This window comes from Amblyomma americanum, chromosome 5 (genome assembly GCF_052857255.1).
Source record: "Amblyomma americanum isolate KBUSLIRL-KWMA chromosome 5, ASM5285725v1, whole genome shotgun sequence".
Taxonomy (NCBI): Eukaryota; Metazoa; Arthropoda; class Arachnida; order Ixodida; family Ixodidae; genus Amblyomma; species Amblyomma americanum.
In genome coordinates, this window is record NC_135501.1 from 208,844,492 (window position 1) to 208,862,403 (window position 17,912).

The 17,912-nt window shown below is 43.7% G+C and overlaps 1 protein-coding gene across 1 annotated transcript in view; it reads left to right on the forward strand.

Annotated features, from left to right (window-relative positions):
* LOC144133543 (cysteine-rich motor neuron 1 protein-like) overlaps window positions 1-17,912 on the forward strand; it is a 148,762-nt gene that overhangs the window by 123,867 nt on the left and 6,983 nt on the right. Inside the window, exons 4-9 of the mRNA XM_077666711.1 lie at window positions 1,674-1,862; window positions 3,140-3,307; window positions 4,426-4,620; window positions 9,052-9,270; window positions 10,919-11,119; window positions 14,369-14,569. Of these exons, the coding sequence (XP_077522837.1) occupies window positions 1,674-1,862; window positions 3,140-3,307; window positions 4,426-4,620; window positions 9,052-9,270; window positions 10,919-11,119; window positions 14,369-14,569 (1,173 nt within the window). The remainder of the gene's footprint in view (window positions 1-1,673; window positions 1,863-3,139; window positions 3,308-4,425; window positions 4,621-9,051; window positions 9,271-10,918; window positions 11,120-14,368; window positions 14,570-17,912) is intronic.

Consider the following 17,912-nt stretch of genomic DNA (forward strand, 5'->3'; position numbering starts at 1 on the left):
ACGTGTATGTGACCGCGTTTTTCAGCTTGTATTGTGCTCTATACTTTTGTGTTTGTATCCCCCCCCCGTAGTGCCGATTGGTGCTGTGGGTATCGGATAAATAAATAAATAAACAAGATGTTCTTCTCTAGGCACACGAGATTGCGGCTTCGATCATTTATGGTGGCTGCATGTCGATGGAAACGAAGTGCAGGAGCGTTCTGTACCGAAAGTTTACTGCACATGTGGAGTCAGAATTAACCCGGAGCCCTCGATATACTGCTGGGAGCCTCACGAATGCTAAGTGGGTCTATGGGATTAGGAAGCTGAGTGCACATCAAAGGCAGTGTTACTTCCGCTTCCATTATCAGCATCCTTTGTCAAAGGAGGGGTCTACCATGTAGCGGGACCCTTGTAAAAACCGTGGATGCCCTGACCTTCGGAGGAGCGAGCTAGAGCAAGTTTGTAACACCTTCTCAAAAGATTTGGAACACAGGTGATGCAAAACGAACCATGCGCATGATCTTTCTTTCTTTCTCTTTACTCGTTCCTTTCTGTTAGAGAAAGCCGGAGCGAAAGCTAAAGGCTACAGTGCCTGACAAAGGCTTTCGCTCCGGATCATGTTCAGCGAGCAGGAAAAGGGACATATTAAAAGAGCATTCAATAAAAAACATCTGAGAAATACAATTGTTGATCACATAAATATTTCCACCAGAAGTTATTAAACAAAACAAGTAAACAAAAGAGAGGAAAAAAAAAGGCGACCATGATATTGCTGATTGCTTTGAAATGACAAAACATCCGAATTTATTCAAAGTCTAACATATCATTTTAGAAGACATTACTACTGAAAATCAGTAGTACGTACTAAAAACACGCATACATTTTCAGGCACAACAAAGCAAAAGGAACAGCACAAAATTATATGAATTCAAGGTCATGCTTGAGCAATAGGATTTGTAGAAAATGTATGGTCATTGGTTGGTTAAAATTTACTAACTCATCAACACGGTTAAAAGGTATCTGGAAGTCTGTACGCTGCCGGCTGTAGTTAGTTCATGTAATAGGCGTCCTTCTGTGTCCTCTGCGAAGAGAATACTGTAAACATGGCTCAGGATTTGCTGTAGAGCTTGTTGTTCTTTATGTACTGCAAGAGCTTGAAATAATAGACCTGGTTGGCTTAGATTATAATATGCTTTGAAAAGAGCGGACGAGTGGGAAGATGCTGAGGCTTTCCATAAAGTTTTCAAATACTCTGAGTGTTTTCTTCTGCAATGAAATTAATTTATTATAATTTTTACCTGTTGTTGTTTCCAAGACCAAAGCACAGTATGAGAGCCGAGAGTATAGAACAGTGTATAATGCAGCACTCTTTTTATTCAAAGCGGAACAAGGTTTGTAAATTTATACAAACAGCCAACTGCTTGGCTTAGTTCCCTTGCTAGATGGCTAACATGTGTAGTCCAGTATAAGTTACTTTGAAACCATACACACGAAAAAGAATGAAACCCGGCCTTGGGCATGTTTACTTTGACCAAGGCAGTAATATCACTCTGGGGAAATGATTTAATAATGCATTTGAATAGGTTGGTTATTTCCTGTGCGAAATTCGAGTGCCTCCAAGCAAAGTGACGACTGTTACGTGTTTGGCAGTGTTCAGAATGGTGCTTTATGAGCCACGCGCGCGCACGCAGCCATCGGTGACCATGTGTGTCGCGTGGGCAAGGAGACATACAAGAATGGCGAGACATGGCACACCAAGTGCGGCACCTGCTCGTGCCGCAATGGAGTGGCGGTGTGCAACGACAACGTGTGCAAGGGCGTCGACATGCACTGCCCGTCGCTGCACAAGCCTGAAGGGGAGTGCTGCCCCGTGTGTCTTGGTATGTGTTTCACATTCCCGAGCGTGGTTAGGGCTAGACATGAATGAGTTTGGTTATTTCCAGTAAAAATGGCAAATGACTGGTGTAGAAACTTCAGAAACTAAATTTCTAATCACGGACGGCAATTTCAGTTTTTTTCAGCTTAGCTTCATTAGGCACAGCTTCGTTTATTAATTTGGTGATACTGCTGCCTTGCTATTTAAGCACGCATTTATTGCGAGCATTTGTTTACAAATCACTGTGTCCCACCATGGTGGCTCAGTGCCTGTGACATTCTGCTGATGAGCATATGCTCACTGCTTCAATAATCTATCGAAGCGGCAACCATATTGCAATAGTGATGAAACACACAAGTGCCTTATGTGCACAGAGATTTCAGTGCCCATTAAATGGAACATCAGAGGGTTGAAATTATTCTGGAGCATTCCAGTGTAGCCGAGCTGCATTGTAGCCAAAGTGTAGCAGCACTTAGCATGTAAAAATTTGTTGGCCACTTCAGCTCTGGCTACACAATTAATAGCAAATAAAACATTTAGCGTGAGCCTCAAAACCTGCTGTTTCACGATTAATTTAGTCCGATCTTGGTTAACTAAGGGTACACAATACATATGAAGGAAGCCAACAGTAACCAAAATCAAGGAAAGCATATGCACAGGAGAAAGTTTCTATTTTTTCCAAATTCTTGGTGTTGATCAATGGAAAATTAATAGTGCTGTTATGTTATGGCAATAAATTATCTAATCAGTTATGGGCAGCATGTGGTTGTTTTTCTTCTACTTTCTAATCAATTATTTTAAAATAATTGATTAGAAAGTAGAAGAAAAAATTTGATAATTTATTAGATTTTTAAACAGTTACCTTTCAGCCATCAAAAAATAAGACTTAATTTTCTGTTGGTCAACACCACAGATTAAAATAAAGAAAAATTCGCGTAAGTTTTCCTTGGTTTCAGTGACTGTTGGCTTCATTCATATATCTACGGGGTTGTCCACTCTTAATGTGAACACGTGAGCGCATGATCGCATACTTCGGACGGCCACTGCATCCGACATGGCCGCTCATCACAGCTAAGTGGCATAGGCGAAGATGATGGTGCTTCGCATCATCTGCCACTTCACATTGATGCGCAGCTGTGTCGGATGCAGTGGCCCTCCAAAGAGTGTGGCCATGCACTTGCGCATTCACACTAGGAGTGGATGACCCTGTTTTCATAATGAGCCCCTCGTTTCCCTACTCCTCTCTGCTCAAGGTTACACACTGTTATTACTTAATTACAGCATGCTTGACTTCATCTGGGCTGTACAACAATGGCGAACGATGGAAGGAGGATGACTGCACCTGGTGTGAATGCATATCAGGCAAAGCCAAATGTGAGGCTCAGATGTGCTCGACAAAATGTGCCAACCCCGTCAAGAAACCTGGTGTCTGCTGCCCTGTTTGTGAAAGTGAGCAAAAAAGTTTTTGTTTTGTGAAACTGGTCACATTAGAATAAAGTGACCGCAGAGCCAGCCTGTAGTGGTTAGAAATGTGTTGTATATACAGAAGCCAGCAGAAATTTACAGTATGTGTGTGCTTGGGAAAAATTTATTATAGCACTGCCTCACAACCCGGTCATCTGGTATTGATGCCAGCAGGACAAGCAAGCACATTCCCTTATCCTTGCAGGCATTTCAGGCAATTTGGCTTACATGGCTGCAGAACTTGTTCAACTTAAATAGAGGACAACTCAGCAAGCTATGGAAATGAAAATGTTAGGTGTAACGTTAAGGGGCAGGAAGAGGGCAGAGGGGTCAGAGAACAAATGCGGGTTAATGACATACTAGTCTAAATCAAGAAGAAATGACTTGGGCAGGGCATGTAATGCGAAGGCAAGATAACAATGGTCGTTAAGGGTAATGGACTGGATACCAAGAGAAGGCAAGCACAGCAGGCGGCGGCAGAAAGTTATTTTTGTGGGCAGATGAGATAAAAAAGTTTGCAGGGATAAGGTGCCTGCAGCTAGAAGAGGACAGGGTTAACTGGAGAGATATGGGAGAGGCCTTTGTCCTAGGTGGACGTAGTCAGGATGACGATGATGATGATTATAACTGCTCTGAAGCAATTTTGTTTCCACACATCCACATCCCATAAACTTTTGCTGCTGACTGTACAGACCTAGCTGATATACTAAAGCAGTGCTGGAAAGCAAGAAGCAAAATGGTGTTCGTTAAACTTGCTAATATACTTTTCAAGCAGTAATGTTCAGAAGTATAAATTTAGCTAATAATAAAGTTGTGCTCACAAATAAGTGGAAAAAAATTTTGAAAGTTGCCAGCATACTTCTTCATCTACTTATGACATTCCTGCCTAATGCCGCTTTATGCACTAGTCATGCGAGATCTGCTGATAGCTGATGCGTGCTTCAGTGCTTGCATGCTTGATGCACCTCCTAGTAGACCATGCATAGACAATAATGCTACAGCAGTCAGTCACGTCGTAATATCCAGGCATGCATACCTTTGAGACTTGCATTCTGCCATTCCACAAGGCAAGGTGAGTGAGCAGCTGACACTCATTTGCGCAGAGTCACCATCACCTTACGCCAACCAAACGAGTTTGTCTCGGTCATGTCCGCGAGACGATCGAAGCGTTTGGAGAGATCAATGTCGCCATTGCGCTTGCCTGAACGGCCACGAGGTCTGCTCTCTTGTGGCCTGTCCGCGAACCTACTGCGAGCATCCAGTCATGGAGCCAGGAGCCTGCTGCCCTGTTTGCCAGAGTGAGTTGCATTCACGGCCTTCATCATGCCTGCTGTGCCTAAAGGTAGACATGAAAGTAGCAATGCCCGCTGGTCCCTCAGCAGCCACGTAGATTTTTTGCGCGAGTAGTTTTATTCGCATGGGCTACGCAAGCTTTGCTGAAAGCATAAAGTATCATAGAGTTACGTAGTCCAGCACAGATCATTTGGTCAAAAGAAGAAAGTGTCATTTTCCTAACCTTTGCTGTTCCTGACTACGTGTGGCAAGTCCACACCTGCCTCCAGTATGTAGTCTTCCTGCAAAGAGGTCCTTAGCCTTAGGAGGGTCTAGTCACTGCTCCTACAGAAGCATCACAAGATGTCTGCAAAATGCACCTAGCAAAGGGTTGTCCAGAGAACCGACTCTTTATGTATGTGTGTTCAAAATTAAGCTTTACGGGTTTCTTAAAATAGGTACTGAGTGAAATCCAACTCTTCACATAAGGTATGCATCCAGGGGGACACAAATGTGAGATGATAATGGTCACTCTCAGGCACGTAATTAACTAAAATATATTATGATCTTTTTAGCTACTGCAGCTAGCATGAATTTTTATATGGAAACAAGGAGAAGGTTGCATTTCTAGGCCACTCCTTTTAATAGAATTCTTCTATGCATGTTCCGATATATTTGTCTCTAAACTGTCCACTGATTTCATGTAATTACGCATGTAAGGCAGTGACAGTCCATGGGAAAGTTCTCCTTAGTGTGACGCAGCTGTTGCTTAGGGTGTTTCATGCATTTTGGTAGCCAAAAGTCAAAGGGAAACAGTTATCAACTTCATTAGTTCCTTTGTGCCATTGTCACATGAAACGTCATGTCACGCCAGGAGGAGTTTTGCTCCGATCATCACCACCTTGCATGCATAATTATGCGGATTGAGCTGAAAATTTGGATGCGAATATCTTGGAACACAGCATGCTAGAAGAATTCTGCCAAATGGAATTGCACAAGATAATGACCGCCTCTTAGTTTCTAATATACCGTATACACTCGTGTATAAGCCATCCTCGTGTATAGCCCGCACCCTCCACTTTCGACCACAAAAATTTGAAAAAAAATCTAACAAACTAAAACATGACAAAAATTCTCCTAGTCTCACAAAGTGCTACAAGATGGCACCAGTTAGTTTTTCTCACACCGCATCTATTATCGTCATTGTTGCGCAACATGACGTTTCCGCAACTTTCTATTTCTGGTTTTCACGGTGCCTTGCCCAGCACCATTTGGTCTTTGTTATCCGGTGCTTCGTTCAGAAGTGTGTGGACTGCTTGCAGATTCTGTTGTGTTGCATGCGCCATCGTGTGGCAGGCTGTGTGCTTTTGAACGCAAACAAAAAGCAATGGGCAAGCACAGTCTTATAGCACAGGCTTCAAACTTCAAGTAGCAAAATACGTTGAGGAACACAGTAAACGGGAGGCCAGGCGCAAGTTTGATGTCGACGAAAAGTGTGTTCGCTGCTGGTGTATGCAAATGCAAGACCTCGCCGAGACTACCCGAACCCGGTAGGCTTTCCGTGGGAAACAGTGCAAGTTCCCAAAACTTGAAGAGGACCTCACCGAGTATGTTCGCACTACTAGGAGCAATGACTTCGTGGTGTCTACGGAAATGATCTGCATGAAACCAATCGCTATTGCTCAGCACATGAACATTTGACCTGCGGACTTCAAAGCCAGTCGAGGGTGGCTTCAACTTTTTATGAAATGGCATCAACTCTCCATCCGCGGTCGGACGACATTGTGCCAGAAGCTGCCAGCTGAATACGAGGACCAAATAATGAAGTTTTATCACTTTGTCAGCGCACTTCGGAAGGAGCATGAGTACGACCTCTCACACATAGGCAATGCTGATCAGACCCCTGTCTGGTTCGATGCCCCCGAAAATTGCGCGATGGAAGCTAAAGGGGCAAAAAGTATGTCCGTGCTCATTACTGACGCCGAACAGCAAAGGTGCACAGTGATGCTTAGCATCACCACTGATGGAAGAAAGCTTCCACTCTACATTGTCTTTAAGGGAAAAGGACTGCCAAAAGAGAAGTTCCCCAGGGTATTGTAGTCCAGGTGCAAGAAAAAGGTTGAATGTCCGACGAATTGGTTATAGACTGGCTGAAAACAGCGTGGCAAAACCAACCAGAAGGCCTACTAAGCTGCAAAGCCCTTCTTGTGCTCGAGAGCTTTAGAGGGCACCTAACGAACCGATTGAAGACTCGGCTGGCAGACTGCCGAACGGACGTCTTAGCTGTAATTCTTGGTGGCTTGACAAGCATGCTGCAGGCACTCGATGTTTGCGCTAACCGGCCATTCAAGACGGAATTTCAGCGGTGCTACACTGAGTCGATGGCCGCGGGCAACCATGGAACAACTCCGACAAAGTGGCTGAAGCGAGCGTCCCTCCACCAACTGTGCGCTTCGGTTCTGCATGTGTGGTGTTCGTTGTCAGCGGACGCCATCTCAAAGAGTTTTAGATTCACAGGGCTGTCAAATGCCATGGATGGCACAGAGGACGACCAGCTTTGGGAGCACCCGAATGAGGCGAGCTTGTCTGACAGTGGTGAGAGCACCGGTGAGCTGAGCTCGTCCGATGGCGATTAGCACGAAAGCGGCGATGAATGATGAAATAAAATGTTCGTATCTGTCGCCAGCTTTTTAATTATCTGATACAGTAGTCGCAGTGGCTCCACAGTGTGTTAATGTGTAGTTGTAGGCCTGATTCATGTATAACCTGCTCCTGAGAAAATTAGATGAATAAAAGTGCAACTTATACACGAGTATATACAGTAACCACGTCCACTTATTGCAATCACTATAAAGTTCGATAATTGATTCTAGTTAATTAGGTGACTGACTGTTAGAATTATTATCTCACTTCGTGCCCCCATACGTGTATAACTTATGTGCAGAAGTAGATTTCACATACCTGTCAGTGCCTATAATTTTAAGAAATCCGTAAAGCTTAATTTCGGACACCCTCTAGCTATAAACAATGGCCAAAGTGTGTATACTTTGTGACGCATTTCTTCCTTTTCCTTGAGATACACATAATGGGCATTTCAGCAAACACTTTCAGAAATTCGTAAAGACAGAAAGTTCAAAATAGAAAAAAAATCTTTTTAGGGACAGCCTGTTACCCGCGGCAGGTGTCAAATGCTGTGAAAATCATTATAATTGGGTAAATTATTAACTAAAATTCAATAGTTCCATCTTTGTTTAGAATAATCCAGTGGTTAGTGCTAATAGGTTGTTCGAAGGCATGAACAAGACGATGCCATGTCAGTTTTTGAAATAAAGAAAAAGTCGTTCTATAAACCTCTACAGCATGAAGAAATACGGCACTATCGTCTGCTTGAAACTGGAGCTGACCACATGAGGTGTGCAGGAAGCTCGATAAACGCAGTATCCACTGATGACTAGTTGTAATGACTACAATGTCAAATTCGAACTGCCTGCTTCATTGTGCCATCAAATACAATGCACTTTCCTTGCTTTGTCACTCAAAAATGAAGATTGCACAGTTTACAATGACTGTTGTTTTTCTTGCACCAAGAGGCAAAGCAAAATAATGTGCATGGTGGGGTACAATAGTGCCAGCGGTTCGAATCGGGTGCCATAGGCACTGCAGCAGGTCATCAGCAGATGTTACATTTGCACCAAGCTTTCTGCGCACCTCACACTCCCAGTTCCTGTTTCATGCAAGAAAAAAAAAAAGCACTGGATTTTCTCATGCTGCAGAGCTGTGGCATCATAGCAGAGGTTTAGAGAATGTTTTTTTTTTCATTATTTCAAAAATTGATTCGGCACCAGTTTGTCTGTGGCTTCGAACTTCCCACTGGCACTAACTCCCAGAGCAGGCTGTGTTAATTTAAGAGTTATTTAGTGACCTTCAGCCAATTATAGCTGCTTAATTAGGATGACTTTTATAGCAGCTGACATCCACTGCAGCTGACTTTATTCCTGAAAATATTTTCGCTTCCAGCTCCCTTTTTGTAGTTATTTCTGAAAGTGTTCACTGAAATGCTCGGCAAACTCCACAAATACAGTTTGGGCTGTGTTTAGACTCAACAGAAATGGGCACACAAAGTACCATATGCGACATCATAAATGCAAGTGGTTCAATTTCCTGAATTTGCACACAACATTGAAAATTTTTAGACATTTGGAGGACTTGTAATAATTGAGTGCACCGAGGTTTGTTATTATGTTCAGATATGTGTGCGTGTGTGAGTGCGTGCGTGCATGTGTGTGGGGCCTGGTATATTTGCCAATATTGAACCAAATAAAACGCCGACAGCATAATCTGTGCTCCGAGCTCAAAGTTCCTACATGTCATATTGTACAGGTAGTCGCAACGTACTGTGGGTGCTAGAAGGAACTAAAATTCCAGTGACCGACACGCACATGGCTGTCTCTTGCCAGACGATGCAGCCAGCCCATTCCATTGGCCACCAGCGGGCACTGGCGTCTGCCAGGGCCTTGACGGCCACATTCACCGCGAAGGGGACAGCTGGTGGCTGGACGACTGTGTGCGATGTGAGTGCGTAGATGGGGTGGCCCTTTGCGACACCATGCCCTGTCCACCGGCTCCATGTGCCAACCCAACGAGAAAGCAGGGACAGTGTTGTGCCACCTGCACAGGTCAGTCACTTTAATTTTGCTAGGTTGTACACCACTTAGTTCTGACTTCAGATCAACTGTAAAATGATAAAAATGCCAGTCTGCCTCATAGCCAAGAGTAGATGTAAACATTCAGCATCCTTTCATTAAACAGGTTACTTGAGCCATTTACTACTGTCCATTTGGTCATTTGTTTGTGCATTTATATCAAGAGTCCATTTTCAAGCACTCCTTTGAGGCGAATAATAACACATCTATGACCAAAATCTCAGTGGAGGTGTTTATTTTAACTTTTCTCCTGCTGCACCCATTGACAGATGCGAATGCAATCTTAACCGCTTCTGCGCCATTCTTGAACAAGCTGTGCCATACATATGCCTGGAAGCCAGAAAACTAGTTTAATTTTCAACTGAGTTCCAGTTTAATTTTCTTTGTATCGTTTGTAGTTTTTCTGCTTGGCAGTGAGTTTTGAACTGGTCGTGAAAACAACAGTGCCTAGAATATACCAGCATAGTCTAGGCACTATATGAAAACAGTGGAACGTAGAAGTTGAGAATTGCTGCGCCCACTGGCATGCCATGAGCCCTGAAACGCAGTAAATATCATGATTCAGTTGCATCCACGGTTGATTTTGCTATCGGTCTAAGTAGCACAGACTCTGAGGATGCTGCCTCATCATAGGACTTTAGTTCAGTGGGCAACGAAGGCCTGAAGAACCAGCCCAGAACACTGGTGGCAGCGCCTCGGTTAGTTTTTTATTTCGGTCTGTTTTTCTCGACTCTGAGCCTGTTTTGTAAAAGGTCTTGACCGTACCGATGTTATTTGTAGGGCTTCCACATCAGTTTTGATGCTGCCTGTTCAGCGAAGGGTTTGCCCGACTGTTTCGCCCAACGTCGTGCCTAGCCATAAAACTGTACAAGATAGAATTTTGATTTTTTCAGAAGTAATTGTTATTGAATAGGCAGACATGCACTTTGTGTATTCCAAGGTGTCTTTAAATTTTTTTCTTTTTGGATGCACTTTTGCAAGATTTGTTTAAATTTTACTTAACTTTTAACGAAGCCGATATTAAAAAGTGCGTTTATTCAGCTTCGTTTTGTTAGTTTATTCAACCTTTAATGTCATAGTTTTTGGACCAAAATAATTAAACGAAACCCACAAAACGCGGTCATTTATTCCATGGTAAGGAGAGTTAAATTTACTTCTGAAAACCTCCAGAAAGCAGTCTGATACCCAAGGCGTTGCCTTTTCCTTGCAGGGTTTCTCAGTTGAAACCATGCTGAACCCCTTTTATTCGACCAGAAGAGTCCAAGAAATACATGCTTTAAACAGAACTCCTCCCCTTAACAGCCCCCTCCAAAAGCGACAGATAAATCCACCCCTGTTATCTTGAAGTAATAACAGCAGCACTTTTCAAACTTGCCGCCAGGTTTAAAAATGATCTGATTATTGCTGTCTGATTGGAAATTCTTATCATGACCATCAGAGAGTGCAACATTGAGCAATGCATTTTCATTGCAAATGTGTAAAAGTGTGATTTTTTTGTGCAAAAAAAGAAGAAAGTAAGAGGCACATTGTAGTCTTCAGAATTTTCACAACTTTCGTGGCTCACAAACTTTTAGAGCCGACTGCAAGCATAGCTAAATAACGGTAGCACCCTCTATTGCAGAAGAGGAGCAGCTCGGCAGTAACCAGTCCAACCAGCTTCCCTGTGCGGGAGGATACAAGGATGGCCAGTCGTGGCGCCCGGAGCCCTGCCTGAGCTGCCTGTGTCATGCGGGCAAGGAACGCTGTTTCCGGGAGACTTGCCCGCCACTCACGTGCCTAGAGCCATTGTTCCTCAAGAACCACTGCTGCCCAATTTGCCCAAGTTAGTGTACTTTATATTCTGTGTGCTATCACACGTAAGTAGCCCCTATCCTTCCTTTCTTTCTCTCTGTCTTTTCTCTCACACCAGCCGCAGCTCAGGTTTCGATGGCAGATGCCGCGGCTAGCAACATCTTTTCCTTCCTGTGTTATTTTATTTATCATCATCATCATCATCATCATCATCATCATCAGCCCTACTACACCCACTGCAGGGCAAAGGCCTCTCCCATGTCTCTCCAATTAACCCTATCCTTTGCCAGCTGCATCCACCCTTTGCCTGCAAACTTCTTAATCTCATCCGCCCACCTAACCTTCTGCCGCCCCCTGCTACGCTTACTTTCTCTTGGAATCCACTCCGTTACCCTTAAGGACCAGCAGTTATCTTGCCTTCGCATTACATGCCCTGCCCAAGCCCATTTCTTTCTCTTGATTTCGACTAGGATGTCATTAACCCGTGTTTGTTCCCTCACCCACTCTGCCCGCTTCCGATCTCTTAACGTTACACCTATCATTTTTCTTTCCATGGCTCGCTGCGTTGTCCTTAACTTAAGCTGAACTCTTTTCGTTAGCCTCCATGTTTCTGCCCCGTAGGTGAGTACCGGTAAGATTATGCTGTTGTACACTTTCCTCTTGAGGGAAATTGGTGAACTGCCACTCATGATCTGCGAGAATTTACCATATGCGCTCCACCCCATTCTTATCCTTCTAGTTATCTCCCTCTCATGATCCGGATCAGCTGTCACTACCTGCCCTAAGTAGACGTATTCCGGCACAATTTCTAGGCTCTCGCTGCCAATTGTGAACTGTTGTTCCCTTGCTAGGCTGTTGAACATTACCTTGGTTTTCTGCATGTTAATTTTTAGACCCATCGATCTGCTCTGCCTGTCTAACTCGTTGATCATGATTTGCAGTTCACCTCCTGAGTGACTCAGCAAGGCAATATCATCAGCAAATCTCAGATTATTTAGGTATTCTCCATTTATTCTTATTCCCAACTGTTCCCAATTCAGGCCACTAATAATGCAAGTGATGCCACATGTCAAACGATGGTCTAGTTGAAATAAAAAGAGCAGGTTGTTTGTTGGATGAATTCTGCTCACAAAACTAAACTTGGGATTCAGGGGGACACTAGTTGACGAGCACAGTCTGTGGTCATCAGATCAGAAGAAATGCTGCTTACAGCAAGCAGCCATATATAGGCACCGCTGTATACATGGCATTGGAAGTAAATGAAGTGCGATTCTGATATATGAGTGCTGTGACGCATGTCCATGTGTTATCTAAAGGAGTACAGAATTTTTGGTTGCATGCTTTCTTCTTTGTAATGACGATATACATGGAATACTACATGGTATTCACCTACAATCACAAAATAATTTATAATCGAATTGCTGTTTTGGTTTCAACAGCCGAGTGGTGGCTGTGACGTCGAGGCTGTCAAGGCAGAAATCTAGGGTTGGTGGTTTGTGATTAATTAGAAAGACTAACGCATAGGACTGGGAGGAAGAAATAGAAAAATACAGTACGAGGACTCGTCATGAATATCTTCGTCATAGTCCTATGCACTAGTCTTTTTAATTAATCATGACAACAAAGTTCCATATAGGTCACGCAAGACATAAATAAACTGCGTTGTAATCATTGCCTCCATCCTTTGACTTCACTACAATGCTAAAGACAGCCTGTCTCAATAGCTGGAATGACAATGAATGAAGAAGCAGCAATTATATTGCCGTGAATCTTCGTAGTGCTTGTTCATTCTTAAAAGCTGCTTTATCACTTTGTTTGTGGCTGCAAGACGTGACCAGATTCATCTCGATTGATCGCATCCAAGCGGAGCCGATTCTACCTTGTTCCAGAATATTCTAGTAACTTTGCACGCTTTATCTCGAATGTTCGGTATCATCTTTAAATTGAGCACAGCCGAGAACAGTGGCGGGCATTCTGTTCGATGACCGCTGAGCACGCTTGTTGTTTTCACTGCCGCCGAGTCATTCAGTCCATTCTGGGTGCAGGCCAGCCTAATAAACAGTTCTCTTTTAGAACTTATGGCTGTCTTTTTCATTGCTTCGACTGCCGTCGCCACTACGTGACAATATTGAAGTTAATTGTTGCATGCCTCTCGTGGCTTAAATGCAACTTTGATTTCACAGAGCTGTTGAAATAAAAACTTAACTAGCATGAGAGAAAAACTTGATTATAAATTATTAAGCGGTCATAGGCGAATACCACGCGGTGATTATCCATGTAAAGTAATGCCTTACGCATCACTGCAAAGAAGAAAACATGCCACCAAAGTTAGAAGTCTATATATACTCTTTTAAGAGGCATACGGCACCTCTTAAAGGAGTCTTTCAATGCCATATAATTGTACACTACTATACTGCACCCCAGAGTTTCTAATATAACATACACAAGCACAATTAGATTATGAAACCATATTCAGTTTTCTTTTGGTTCCTGTTGTACATTTTGGCTCACCTGATAGTTACAACTGTGACTGAGAAATCGCTGCAACTGTTGCAGTGTTTCTAGTGAGCATATTGTGGGCAGCAACAGAAGCACAATAACACTGCCACTGTTTATGAAGTGAAAAGAAAGCTTAAATGGCAGTACGGCTCTAAAAATTCAGCTGAAACGACTGCCTTGACTGACACGCATTACAACACCCAGCCAAAACAGCTCAGCCTAAATGTGAAGAGCTCGCTATTGAATGTGCTCCCTCCATAATAAAAGTGCTGATAAAAAGGGGACTTTCTTAATTCAGGTTGAGTGAAAAGGGCCAGATAACATTCACACAACATCAGTACTGTATATCTCATGTGGATGCTTGATTAAAGCTTTGTTCTCTCCGCCTGGTACTGATTTTGCAGCTTCATGTAAGCTGTAGAGAACCTTGTTTCTTTGATTTGGAGCTTTGATAACATTTGCACAACTGTGAGAACACTTCTGCTCTTCCTTTAAAGATTTCAGCAGGCTAGCTAAAATCTGCTATTGCATCACAACCCAATTCCACCCTAAACATCGTTAATGCAGGAAGCCAGTGTTTCATGAAAATTCTGCCCGATACAACGCATGTACAGTCCCATAAGATATCCACAAACAGACAGTGGATGTCTTCTGCACTTCTATTGGCTGTTTGTGAATATCTAATGGGTTGCCGCAATATACAATGTGAACATCACTGGCTGCCCACTAGACATCTGAGGTTAATGCCAACCACCTTTTTTTCCATTTCCTTTGCAAGCAGCAGCTACATCCTCCAAGGCATCTCCAGTCTGCAGAACAGATGGGAAGGTGTATGCCGATGGAGCGTCCTGGTCTCCTGACAACTGTAAGCGTTGCCACTGCACCTTGGGTCAGGTGCAGTGCTCCGAGATGGGCTGTCCTCAAAACATGTGCCGATCTGCCAATCATACATCTGGGAGCTGCTGCATCCCTTGCTCCTCAGGTAAGACAGCATATGCATATTTTAGGTAATGCATAGTTTACTAGATCTTAGAGCACATTCTATCCTTGCATTAAAAACATTTGTTGTTTTTGTACCTTGTTCTGTTCCAATTCATATGCCCTCACAAGTGAAACAACTAATGTGACCTCTGTTCATACGTTCTGAAACACTGTGCATTATCCATTTGTGATAATGCACAGCGATAATCCACAATTGACACTGCGGAGAGACAGGACAGCACCGTGTGCTCTGTATCTCTTCCTGCCTCTTTGCGCTGTTAAATCATGAATGTGTACCAGTCTGTCCAAATTTCAACCTGTACATTATCCATTTTGACATCACAATTTGATGATCATGAATATCTATCTATGGTGGCTCTATTGCCTGCTCACTTATTTTCATTCTATATATCATTTCTGAAAGTGGCTATATCTACACCAATGCTAAGCAATCTCTTCTGCTGACTCTATTTATGTTGGTGCAAATGTGACACAGTTCTAACTTGTTTACCCATTCCGTACCTGAGTGGGCACTTCTTGTCACAATTAACAGAAAGCAAAAATTGTGAGCCTAATTTGATGGTTGGAACTGTTTAGCTGGTGTAACTACGAAGTTGTGATGGTGGGAATTATTGCACAGTTCCACATCTTTTTTTTTCTTTGCCTACTCCTGTGTTCTTAAACCTCTGGAAAGACCAGTTCCACTTTAAAGGGGCCATGACATGGTCGCTCTTCATATTGCAGTTTTGTGCTTCAGTAACTAATGGAAGAGCTTATGATTCAGTTTCCGAAATTTGGTTTCCCTGGACGCGCTGTATATTCCAAAAAATACGATTGAAATTGAAACCGGGAGACTCCTCCCACCGGTAGCTACCGCCATATTGAACGCTCTCGTGACGTCACTATAACACATGCACGGAGCAACGTCGTCTGCTCTCGTTTCTGCAATATGTGCAGCGATGTCTCATTCCCCCCTGTACTTTCGCAGGCGATCGAAGTAGCAGTCGTCCCCCATATATGAGTGACTGGTGCCGCAAAAGCGATAAGAACAGTAACGCAGTTTTTCTTCGTTATAGGTAGGGTCCAGTCACACTATAGGCCGATGCGACGGCGATCGAGGTCGGTGGGCTGGTTGATATGCAAATGCCATCGCTGACGCACTGGTCTGTCATGCTGGACCGACGTCGACCGCGTATCGTAGTAATGTTAAGAGTCAGCTTAGTGGGAACCAGAAGAGTGTGGTAGGGGACTAGTTGGTATGACATTCTAAAACTTAAGAATTTTAAAACTTATTGAACCTCATGCTAGCCACAGCGACATACGCGATGTGCGTGCACCAGCAAAGATGTGCTTTTATTTAGTGCCTGCGCATAGAACCGATCGGCGAGGCAAGCGACATGGGCAGAAAACGCCGCACGATGGTGCCGCTCGTCGCTCGCCGCCATCGCCTGGGCTTGTGTGGCCGAGAGGAAGCTTCACGCCCGGTGAGGCGATGGCTGGAAAAACTGCGCTTGTGTACCATATCCGTATCGAAAAAAGCGAAACGAGCGGCTACATATCATATCTTCACACTTTCTTTACTAATCAGTGAGTAACTTTTGCCGTATTCTTGAATTTCGGTCGATGGTGGACCGCCGGCCCCTTTCGTGACGAGGCCTAGCGAGTATGCAGGATTCGTGTGTGCGATTTCGGTGATTGCGGAGAGCAAATTCACAACCTTTAGCGCCTGCAAATAGCTGTCGAGCGTAGTTTTGACTACAGTGCTCTCAAAGCGACGACTGCCTACATCGCAAGACGCGAGTACAATAAGGGGTAAGTGCCGATATATGTGACCTGGTCTGCATAGCATGTGCAGAAGGCAGCCGGCAGCAGCCGTCAGCATCGACTGTGGACAACAAGTCTGGTTGTTTTCATTAATTCAAGTAATGGCCGAACGTATTTTTAGCCGAAGCGATCTAAAATTAAATTTTCGTGACATAAGAGAAAGCAGATACAATTAGCGGGAAGCGCCGGTATCCTATGCGAAGCGTTTCCCAAGCAGGCGATATAGCATCATTGGCGCTTATTGCAATGCTATCCTAGTGTGTAAATGAGTAGAAGTGCAATTTGTGAGCAAGAGTACGTAATATTTAATATAAGGAGGACCCACCTTGCGTTTCATGTCACGCAAACGAGCAGTACTGTTTGCGCACAGCCATGTAAACAACCTCAGCACGGGGCTGCAGTTGTCGTAATCGTCGCACTCCTGGGACACAGTATGCACCGCACGCACAGCAAAATGCTGTACTATTATTTTGAAGCACTCATTTAGACGGCGGCGACCATTCATTGGTGCGGGCAGTGAAAGCATTCGAGTCGCGTAGGGTTTTGCAAGCGGCTTGGTTCCTGCAAAACGGTTCTCAAAGGAAATGTATGTTCGACTTACAAACGCGTGCATGCAGTGGGGAATTCGTCACACTCGCCACTTTTCTCTGCTCCTTTCGTGCCTCAAGGTTACTCTAGTGCCACTTTTTGATAATTTCAGTTGAATTATCGAGCCGATGAATAGCAGACAAGAGCTTGTATAGCTACAAAACGCCGCAGCTTTCAGGCGCACATGGGCGAAGGCATGCACGGCACGTGCCGCTTTCACATACAGGAGCACTTGACTGCTCAAAAGAGACCACACTCATAACATACAAACAGCATGCTTCTAAGCTTGAATAATAAAGTAGGGGCCCATCGATTTCTGTTTCCTCAACAATCGGGAAAACGGGTGCCACGAGCAAGTCCGCTCTCCCAAGGATCACTCAGCTCGCGTACTATTCAGTCTTTTCATTCAGTCCTTATTTTTCTCTTGGACAGAGAAGGAGACAGGACTAAACGCTCGTAAGCTTGTCAGAGGTCCTGCCCCCTTTATCGACTTGGCAGTACAGTACACAGGCAGAGATTTTCAATTTTCCAAATAAACACTGAAACAAAATAACAAAACACTTTGTAAAAAAGCAGCGCTATGCATTGCAGCACAAACATAGGTATTAGAAAAACAAATAACTGGTCATGGGGAAACGAAAAAAAAAATAACAGGTATAGATTTAAACTGAGTGCAATATTACGTAATCTTGCTAAGAAAAAATCGCTTAATAACATCACTTGAATGCTGAAAGGGGTGAAACAATTCTTTGTTTAACTTATTTAATAATACTGGAACAGTATAAGAAAGAGACTGCTCGGTATAATATGCCCTAGGCGTCGGCACTAACCAAATTTCTTTATGTCTAGTCTGCAGGATATGCGTGTTTTTCTCAAGTTTTGCCAGATAACTAATATAATGGTCATCACTTTGTGAAGAGCGTTTATATATC